The sequence below is a fragment of the Harmonia axyridis genome, chromosome 5 (genome assembly GCF_914767665.1).
Source record: "Harmonia axyridis chromosome 5, icHarAxyr1.1, whole genome shotgun sequence".
Taxonomy (NCBI): Eukaryota; Metazoa; Arthropoda; class Insecta; order Coleoptera; family Coccinellidae; genus Harmonia; species Harmonia axyridis.
This window is the reverse complement of record NC_059505.1, coordinates 25,054,893-25,066,413: the sequence shown is the minus strand read 5'-3', so window position 1 is coordinate 25,066,413 and position 11,521 is coordinate 25,054,893. Positions and strand designations below refer to the sequence as shown.

The following is an 11,521-nucleotide window of genomic DNA, read 5'->3' as shown; positions in this document are numbered from 1 at the left end:
TTTTGTTGTATTCTTCCATTATATTATATTCTTCCATTAGATTATATTCTTATTTCCATTTTTTTCACCTTTATATGCAATGATGCAGTTTTCTTTATGTATTCAGTACCTAGTTAATAATAGTATGTTCCGAGTACTAGCCAAATGTGGCAAGCACGGGGGGTAGATAATAATAATAATATAATAATAAAGTTTATTCGAGAACTTCAACAAATAAACATAGTTTATCACAGAGGTAATATATACTGAAAGAGTATATTAAGCTGTACGTGATACTAAATTAATTTCACATTCTAAAACTGTTCTGCAAATAAAGGAAACAGAATTTATAAAATCCAAAAAAGTACAAGTAAAGAATTAGATGCTTCGAACCCAGATACTACCATCCACCACCATATGAAAGGACTCGAAATACAGGAAGTCTCATTCGGTATTCTATGCCAATGCCAGGATTTTGTTGATATGAAGGACTATACTAACTGTAATTTGAATAAATAATAGTATATTCAAAAACAAGTTGCAGAATGGGCTCCTATTCCAACACGAATGCGAAATTCGAAAACGAGCGACGAAGGAGCGAGTTTTCCAACGCATGAGTGTTGGAATTGCCTTCTGCAACAAGTATTAGACGATATTTTCTCCATTTCAGTCAAGTTTTGTGAAATATTGTCGAAATTCAATGAAAAATTCAGATTATACATCCTAGTAACATTTGTATCTTGGTAGTTGGTGTGGACAGATTACGGATTTGAATTTGAATCGTACGTCGAATCGAATTTTCAAATAATTTATAATCACACGTTAAGTTCGTGAATTATATCTGACCAAATCGATTCAACACCACCTGAATCAAGAGAAATTGCGAATACAGTTGTGAATAATTTCACTATATCCAAATTATATTATTATATTGACAATTGAAGTGTGTTGAAATTTGAAAGGATCGAAAATCAGTGTAGACAACCACAAAACGAAAAATATAACTGAAAATAATGCTGTAATGAGTTCATTACAGCACTGTTTTTACGATACTGAAATAGAGAAAATCTTTTGACAATCATCCCGAATATTTTCAATGGTTTGAAACGTCACACTCTTGTAATATTATAACTGATTACCTATATATCTCATGTTCTGATGATCCAATAGAATCCGTAATTTTGTTATAGTTACGGCGTATTGATAAGTGAACATAACCTTGACGACGTGGTTCACGTACAGGGTTTTGATCTTGATTTATCAATCATAACAACCTGAGAGGAAATAATTCAAAGCTCCGCAAGAAAAATTTCCGGACGACACCAAGACAGCATTTTCATACTAACCGAGTTTTCCAAGGTTGGAATACGTTTCCAAATGAAGGAGTGCACTCACCCAGTGTCAATGTGTTTAAGAATCGGTTGGATTTTCTTGGACTATATGCTGATTGATTTAGTTTAGTGATGAATAACAGCAAAACTATCAATATTACCTATGATTGTTTAGCTTTTTTTCGCGTTTCAGTTGATTATTGAGAATTTTTTGTTCATTTTTTTGAATATTATATTATGCTGAGCCTTTTAAAGGTTTTTTACTTCGACTCTATTCTATAAATAAATAAATAAACAAAGATGATTAAAAAGTAAAATAACTTATTTCCGCTTTATATATTTATTTTCACAACAATTGTTTCGTCATGATAACATGACTTCGTCAGGTGAGCATGGTAACTCAGTTACCATGCTCATTATACCAATTTTGAACTCTTGGAAGAATATCAATAACTTCTGCACTTGTATTATAAATATCTAATTCCATATTCACGATGAATGCAATAGAACTCATCGAATTTTAAATCAGAAATTTCCTCATCTTCTTGAAAGGATGTTTCATACTTTATGAATATCCATTATACTGGAGTACCTACCTAGAAGAAAAAACCTGTACCTACCAAATGAGATAAAATCATGCAGGACTCCTGTGTGCCATTTCTAATCATATAAAAAAGCGCTATACTACTTTTTATGAATGAAAAGGGAGTAACAGAAAGTTTGAAACATACTTCCAAAATATCTTCTGGTCAATTGGTGCCTCTGAAAAAGGATAGGATTAGAGAAGAAGAGAAGGCTGCTGCTGCCTCAGCTGCTAGGTCTTAATTTAATGACATTATATCAAATATATGATATGAAAAATGTGGATATTTCTGATTGAATGCTCGACAAGTTCTCGAAACAATTCTGTTGCATTCACCGTGGATATTGAATAGATCCAGAATTTCATTATTTGAATAAAGGGGATTCATATCGTGAAATTATAATTTACTAACTTCAATAAATCAATAATGAGTACACCTGTAACTTTGAAATAATTGCATATTTATATTTCTATGGTCATAGAATATTATTGATGCTAGTCAGTCTAGAAACAGATTGAATGAAATTGAAAAGGGTTCTATAAAAGTTTGAAAATCGAAAGTTATGATCAAATTTTGTTCACAATTTTTGGTACAATATTTGAAACATCCTGTGATGATATTTTTCAAATTCAAGATATGCACGATATTCCTACATCATTCTAGTTTGGGGAAGTGATTTGAGTATACGCATAGGATATTCACAGTAAAAACAATTCACGTAATAGTGACTATTGAAATTCTCTCTTTTTTTCGGTTTTTCCTTAATATTTTGATAACTATGAGGACTAACGCAATAATTTTAGATAAGAGTAATTGAAAATGGAAATCTTGAAAATATCTAAGACATAAAATGAAAAAAAAGTTTTTTTTGAAAAAATTTTTTTTTATTCTTGTATAACCGGAAATGCCGGAGCTTCGTTAATATTTTAGCTCAATAGAGCAAAATGAACAATATCATATTCCGAATTTTCAGATTTCAAATCGGCCCCATTCTCCAGAAATGTCTAATAGGCCGTCGAACTTGAAACACCCTGTATAGTCTAAGTATTAACCTATACAATGAGTAGGTAGTATTTCCAGTTTTGAATCTGGTCCCGATGAATCTAGATTTTCGACTAATGGAACTACAGCATAATATGTTTCGTATGGTCGAAGTGATAATGCGAAATATTGAAAAATATCGAATTTAATACTCTAAAATAAATATCGATATGTAGAATTGCAAAACTGAAATTCTGATGCATATCGAAAATATTCCATGAAAATGGAAGCAAACTACTAAAAATGTAGTTTTCAACTGAATCTAATCACGATAAATCTAGATTTTCCACTAATGGAACTACAGCATAATATCAAAGACTGTGATAATATGCTTCGTGTGGTCGAAATCATAATGCAAAATATTAAAAAATATCGAATTTGATACTCTAAAATAATTATCGATATGTAGAATTGTACAACTGAAATTCTTATGTAGAATATACAAAAAGTAGGAGCACCCTGAGTACGCAAGCAAATTCAAAATTCCCGCCTTCAAGTAAAGTTTAATTCCCGGCCCCGCCGTTCAACCAATCAAATATGGCGGCATATGTGCCGCCAAATTTTTTGCCTCGGATTAGTAAGGAGTTTTCATTTCTTGTATAATAGTGATCTGCACTTTTTATGATGTTCTGTCCAATGAATTAAGCTCAAGTACAGAATAGAGAAGTTGTTATCTACTCTGTTCAGTAATTATTCTGTGTCCTCCATAGATATTATTCTATGTCTCTGTTGTCCTCTGACTCTGTGATTGTGAGTCTGATTTGGTGTTTACATTTATTTTCCATAAAGAGCATTGCTTGTGTTTTTTTACTAATATCATCAATTATTGGGCTGAAAAATGGTGAAACTGACGGCAGAATTAATACAAAATTCCATGCAATACACTAATCCCGTGAAAGATAGAGAATTAGATTTGAGAGGTATGTTTAGGTTATGCGGTTTTTTGCTGTTAACACCTACATCATATCATTCCTATTATCAATTTCAGGCTACAGAATACCGGAAATCGAAAATTTAGGAGCTACAGGAGATCAGTTCGATACTATAGATTTCTCAGACAATGATATCCGTAAACTGGATGGATTCCCTTATTTGAAAAGACTCAAATGCCTGTTCTTCAACAATAATAGAATCGTGTACGACTACTTTCAAATTAAATTATAGTTTTACTTCAAAAAACCAAATTGCAATGGAACAAATTGCTTGTTATAAGGCAACAATCTCAATAATGAAAAAATGGTGTCGTTAGAATAGCCATTCTGTTTTAGCAAGTTTTAATTACATATTATAATCAGGTTCAAATCTGATTGACGAAAATAAATGAGTCATAATAATAAAGTCCATCAACGTTCCTCCAGACTGATCAATCAATCAATTCTTTTGAGATTTATATTTAGTAAATTGTAAACCATTAAAACTTCATTTCAATTGTCTATCATCAAGTTATCTCTGAATTGATTGTAATGTATACTAACACTGCTTTACAGATATGATATAATTTATCTTGCTCATCTTTGCATTTCTTTTTTAAATATTTAATTCAGTTTTTCTCATTCAAAATTAAAACTATCAATGAACAGCTTAACTTAGTATTTATGTAGGTGGAATTTCATAAAGTTTCATCATCAGCAATTTGTTCCATTGGCTAATTTACCATAGATACAAACAGGCAAAAGTAGGGGAATGGATAATATTTCAACAAAGTTTTTAGTTTATTTTCTCTTGAACCCTTTGGCCGATTTTGGCAATTCATTTTTTTAATTATAGCTTGATTCCTGGGAAACATAACTGTTTAGATGCTGTGTTTAGTAACTCCATTTTTTATTTTATGAGCTGACAAAAAGAATAAAAGTAAGCTTTTATTCAGAACCCCCTATGGAGTAAATCTTTGGCAGACAAGAATATTTACGAAACTCAGATGTTACCTCATTTTTCTGATCATTTCCTCTTTTTATTATTTGCATTTTATTAGTTTTGAGAGAAATGATTGCTCTTCATATTATGATTCCATTCGTTTTACCCATCTGTAAATATTTCTTTAACAGCTGTTTTGTTGCCAGGGTTTCCATAATTCTTACTTATTGTCACAATGACATTTCCAAAATGTCAATTCTTCATTCCCACTGCCTCTTTTGGTAGAGGTTCCTTAATAGTCTTGAGTGGTATTTGTTTGGGGCATGAACAGATTTAGTGGTGATCGATGGTGAGTTGAATGAGCAAGGTTACATTGAACTGCGTTGAGATTTTGCCCTTTCACCTAATTTTGCCAGTGTGAATATATCCAGCATTTCAATTTATTGATTTTTATAGAAGGATTGGTGAACATTTAGAAGATTATATTCCCAGCCTGGAGTCTCTTGTCCTTACAGGAAACCATATTGAAGAAGTCGGAGATTTGGAACCCCTCAATACTTTACCAAACCTACAAAGCTTGAGTCTCCTACATAATCCAGTTACAGCAAAACAACATTATAGGTTATACTTGATTTACAAATTGCCTCATCTTCGTCTCCTTGATTTTCGCAAAGTGAAAGAAAAGGAACGAGAGGAAGCAAAACAGTTATTCAAAAGTAAAAAAGGAAAGGAATTACAGAAGGAGATTGCAAAGAGATCAAAAACCTTTGTACCTGGTGGTAACACAAATCAAATCTCTAAGAGTAAAGGTTTGTATTAATTGAGGTCTATGTGAAATTGCCAAATATCAACTAAATATTTTTAGGATTGACAGAACAGGAGATAAGGAAAATAAGGGAAGCCATAATAAATGCAAATTCTCTTGAAGAAGTCGAAAGGTTACAGAAACAATTGCAAGCAGGACAGATTCCCGGGCAAGGTGAGTTCATTGACATTCCTCATAAAATTCGTTGCAATGATTATATATGTACAAAGTGTTTGTGAAGAATTTAATGGGTAATTATTCAGATTTTTGTATTTATGATCGTAAGATGGATCAACAAAAATACTCCTATTCTATAGTTTTGAAATGAAAATGTTGACACTTAGACACATTGATCTATGGTTGGAAAGGGAAATAACTCATCTACTAGAATACCTCGGTAGTATGGTCGACTGGGAGGTTGACTGTGGTGCCGAGGGTACCGAGTTCGAATCCCGGCTAGGTCATGGATGTTGTATATGTCTGGTGATGGGTAATAAATTTGAAAGAGTCTTATAGAAAATGAAATATTCGTTGTGTGGATGGTTAAGCCTAGTACATATAAAGGAAATAAAAAAAAAATCATCTACTATTTTCATCTTTGTTATTTTAACCCTCTACTATAAGAGAGTACCCCCACTTATTTTGAATTGAGGTGAGAGATATCCTAATATCTGATTAGAAGAGCCTGTCATGATCATAGATATATGCCTTATAACGTCTCCTGAAGATATAAGATTAAAATTTTGAGAAAAGCACTGACTTGGCGTTCTGCAATACTTCTACATAAACAGGGGCCATATATGGTAACGCAATAATTGAACTGGACAAAACCAGTGAGTCACAAAACGTGAACTTTTAGTGACAGGAAAGTGTTATTCTGATTATTATGAGACTTATACATATATCTGGTTTGTAGTTTTTCACTGATATATTCCGAGGACCACAAGTCCTGATCAATTGTAAGCCCCAAACTCTCAATATAATTATAAAACCTATATAATCACTGTTCAATATAATACAATATTTGTGATCAAAGTCAGATCGCCTACTACCAAATACGACAATTGCAGATTTAGAAGCATTCAATATTGGGCAATGTCTTTTAAAAATAGGAATGAAATAAGAAAAGAAGCATCTGGCGCACTCCCACATTCAGCCCCAATAAAGAAGATATAGCACTATTCATGAATACCGCCTGACACCTTCCACTAAGAAAGTTTGCTATTAGTCTTTTACTGCCTAAAGAGACACCAATAAAATCCAGCAGAATATCAATCTCTGAACTTGCTAAGCCATGAGCCGAGTGGCTTCAATTATCTACATATGTTTAAGGTCCAATCGTACGGACACTCTTTATGCAAAACGGGAATTGGTAGCATCCGGACGCATATAGTCAACAAATACCATTGCTGCATTTCATTTTCACTTTAGTGATACTCACAATTTGTTCATATATGTGTTAATTTTTTTTTTGGAACTCTGATATTCCTGCACATATTTGATTGACATATTCAATCGTATTTCCGAAATTTCATGCAAAACCTTACTTTCGAAATAAGGGCATAAGTGTTGAAAGATTATTCATATCTGGAGCATAGTGTTTTAGCACTACAACATTTAAACCAGAGGATATAGACAACATCTGATACCCCATTCTCGTTCTCTTTTTTTGAGATAATAGAAGTTATATTCATTTTTAAAAGTTGTAGTGCTATAGCATCGAAATATGCCCACCCTGTACTTATTCTATAGTTACCATAATATGATAATTATCAGTACATCAGTGAACAAGTTCAACTCGGTCAGCGTCATATTTTTATCACATCATATTATACATATATAACGACGCAAGAAATAAAAATCCTGAAAAAATTCTGCAATTATTAAAAAATAATGAAACATGAAAATTACAATATCTGATTTACAATTTTTACATTAAGGATAGGTTTCATAAAACTTCGATTGACCAATCAACTTGTTGATTGTAATTGATAATCTATGGATGTGTCAAAAATGGACCGAAATACAACACAGAAATTATATGATTGATCAATCCACAATGAAAGTTTTATGAAACCCATCATAAATGAATTCTATCATGGAGATTGGTATAAGCTGTTTTATTATTTATGAATTTTTTATTTTCACTATTCGAAATAAATATTTTCCATTTCCCTGTTTGTTTCAGATATCCAAAATGGAAACCATTGAAGATCTATAATAGTTATTTTGATTGGCGGTAAGACTATAATCTAATAGGATCAAAGATATCCTCTGAAATGAAATACTTTTTTTTAAGTTGATAATAATGGATATTTCTTTTATAAAAGTTTATTTTGTATAAAATAAATTGGAATATACAAAATAATGATTTGATCTTTCATTGGGTAGAGAAGCGAATATATAAAATGTTAGATATCTATCACATTTTCATGGTTTCAGCTTGACCAGGAATATTTTTTGATTTAACATTTATCCCAAACTATTTGAAAATTAATTTGGTTTTATTGATCTTAGGAAGATTCGAATGAACTAATACCAATGTTTTCATGATTTTTATCTAGGTTAGTTTCTAACGGCTCTGATTCAGATCATCTAATAAGCCTCCCTTAATTTTCACTTTTTATCTTTCTTTTATATTCAAGATGCATAGAATACATGGTGTGGTCACTTATTCACTGAATTCTCCATAATGATATTAATCTATTCTAATATATCTATGAAATTTAACCTCATGTACAATCAAATTTTAAACTTTTTATTATTGATGTTCCTGATTTCAATTAATAATACAAAGGTACCGTTTTGTTCACATAGTTAATATGAATGCTTTTTCTGAGATATAAACAAATGTTATAAAAAAGTAAGATTATTTATATTTGATGGATATAGTTAATTCTTGGCCGATACTGAATAGATTAATATTGCTTTGTTGAAAACAAAAATAATGGCCATACTCATAGTCGATACTCCTCCGTACTTATGAAGTTCCGAGGCATCATAGCCATCTCATAATATTTTTCAGTGCTTGGTGGCTTCCTCAAGTCGGCTAGTAAGGTACCTTGAGGTTTTGATTCGGTTCAACCTAAATTAAAAATGTTTTCTGTAGATAGGTGATCTCCACTCATTCCTGGGAGCATTTTTCTGTTTCCTATAGGGAAACAACAGAAACAGGTAACTAGCTCTAATGTCAAATTTTCAAAATTTGTTGCACTCATTTTTGGTGTCATGGACATAATTGGTGAATTGGTTCCGGGAATGTTCTGTAGAAACTTCCCCAAATCATTGAGGTATATTATAAAAAATAATCTTCGAATTTTACTTCCCTAATCAATTCCTGACCAATTTCCGAATTGGCAGTGACATTGTTCTGAAAGATGGTTACTTTCTATTTCCTGTTCATTACATAAAAGGATTTGAGCCAACTATTCCTCTTATACCATATGATTCTATCTTTTGTGAAAGATATTCTATGTTGATTGAGTCATATGCTTTAGATAGGTCCAAAAACATTCCCAATGCTATTTTGTTGTAGTCCAGCAGTTCTAGTATATGCTGCACAAAGCAAAATATTGCTGTTTGAGTTGACCTTCCTGCAGATATCTATGGTGTGTTTGAGTGAAGGGTCCATTTCCTCTAAAAAATTCCAGCAATCTCAAAGACATCGCCGTATTGAGAACCCTGGTAATAATCTTATTGGTTTACAGTTTTCTCTGGTTAAAATTATCATATTTAAAACCTTCATTTACTTTTACTTGTTACATTAATTTTCAATTTAAATTCAACAAAATTTCTATGAAATATTACCAAAGGCAGTCAACAAATCACTAGTTCTCAGAATTGCTAACCCTAGGAAATTTAAACTCACAAATAAAAGAAAGCTTCGGCTTCGGAAAGACGGTCGGAATATTATGTTCATGAAACCGATGCCACTTTTAAGCTCCATTTGAAGGCGACTTTCTAATGAAACGGTCTTACCAAGGGGAGTCTTTTCGAATGGATCATGAAACTGGTCCTTAGTACGGCCATAATTGTCATATATTGCTGAGCAAATGGCTTCCAGAATTTCATCTTTTTTCGAAATTTTCGTGCAGATCTTTACTATTGATTTTCTCGAATTTTTTCCAACGATAATCCCTCCAGATTGTCCGCGCAAATCCACACCCCAATGGATTTACCCGATCATTCAAGTCCGGACGTGGAGATGGGGACGGAAAAAAATTAATTATTAACTAATTAAGATAGCTTGTTTTTCGATGTGTCTATCAAAGGTACGTAGAAAATTCTAGCAAAATCATGAAAATAGCTTTTAGGAAAAAAATTCAATGATTCTAGAGGCACTTCAAGCACGAAATTTTCAAGGACCTCCTTCCATATCGAGCAAGTGATCTTTCAAAACTTATACCTACCTTCCGAATGTCACATGTTTTGGTATTCTTGACTCGTGAACTTTGAAACCTAGACGTTTTCGATGCAATTGTTGCGAGCGCTTTTTGGCATTCGTTTTGATTCTGTGACAATCTGAATGCCATAGAGATATATTCATATATGAATTTATTAAAATAAAATAGGCCCTGAAACTGAAACTTGGCTACGCCTGTGAGGATTGTACATATGCCCGTGATCTAGACAAAGTCAGTACTTATGATTAGGTCCTAGTTTGCCAAACTAGGTCTTCCTGGATTTGAACTAAGATGTCTGAAAACCTGGTGTACGCACTGATTATACTTTGTTGTGTGCCAATTTTGAAAATATTAGTCAAGTTTCGTTAAGTCATCTGTAGGTAGCACTATTAACAAATTATGACAATTTCATGTTATTTCAAATATTTGAATTTATTCTAATAAACGTTTTGAGTTTTGTTTCACGACTTGACTTTGCACAATCACACTCGGTTATACATCGCTTTTGATTGGTCAGGTTTCGATTAATTAATCCTATCATCCAGGAAAAAAGATCGCAAAGACAAGGATGACATTGCGGCGCCGCCACGAAATAAAACTAATATTCTCAATTTGGTTGAATGTCATTGCATTTAAAAATTAACGAGTGCATACACCATGTTTTTGGGCATCTTGTACGCACCATACTTTGAAACAAACTAATCAATTTTTCACATTGTATGGTGAGATGGGCACTACCTGATTCAAAATATTGTGTAAATAAACAGAAATCTAAGTTGGTGAATTGATACAGCTCACTGCTGGTCTTATCATAAAAGTGTAGGTTTGTGAACTTTTCTAAAGCTATAGAATTTAGGAGAAACTGAGTTATGTCTTTTTAGTCTCGCAGTTTCGGAGTCATCGATGATCCCCTCGTTTCTCAATTGACCGTTCAACGCATTGTTTGAATGATGTTAGCGATATCTCTCATCAGCTTCCTATAAGAGTCAGAAATCATGTCTTCAATACTACTATAGCACCACCTTTGTCAGCCTTCATTATTACTATTTCAGTATGGTTTTTTATAGAAGTTTTGGCAGTGATAAACAATTTGTTGAATGGATCTTTTCGTACTCACCTATTTTGTGATCTATACCAGAAATTCGTGATTAAATTAGTACCTCGTAAGCGAAGTATATTTCTATCTTCCCTTGTAAGATGTGTGTTTTGAACGCAGTACTCAAAGTCTTGATCAGAGTTGGGATTGATACTCGATCCAATGGTAGCGTGGTCCAATGGTTACGTTGGTATAATTGTATAAAGACTTGGTTTCAGTAAACGATACTATTGAACTCCTGCATAAGTTGTTCAATATCTCGATATTTTTGACTCTGATTTTATCGAACAGTTTGTCGTAGTTTGTTTTGCAAGTGATAGAGAAATTCTGGTAGATGTCATATGGCAAAGTTAGAAAAGTGTTTCAGTCACCGAAAGTCCTATCAACCCAATTAACCTATACCAGGAGATTGATACTCGATCCAATGG

General features: G+C 32.5%; 1 protein-coding gene across 1 annotated transcript; it reads left to right on the top strand.

Annotated features, from left to right (window-relative positions):
* Positions 1-3,661: 3,661 nt before the first annotated feature.
* Positions 3,662-7,962, top strand: LOC123679824 (U2 small nuclear ribonucleoprotein A'). Its single transcript, XM_045617330.1, has 5 exons — positions 3,662-3,855; positions 3,924-4,071; positions 5,246-5,598; positions 5,655-5,768; positions 7,783-7,962. The coding sequence occupies exons 1-5, from the start codon at positions 3,774-3,776 to the stop codon at positions 7,803-7,805; spliced, it is 720 nt and encodes a 239-aa protein (XP_045473286.1). The 5' UTR covers positions 3,662-3,773; the 3' UTR covers positions 7,806-7,962.
* Positions 7,963-11,521: the final 3,559 nt, after the last annotated feature.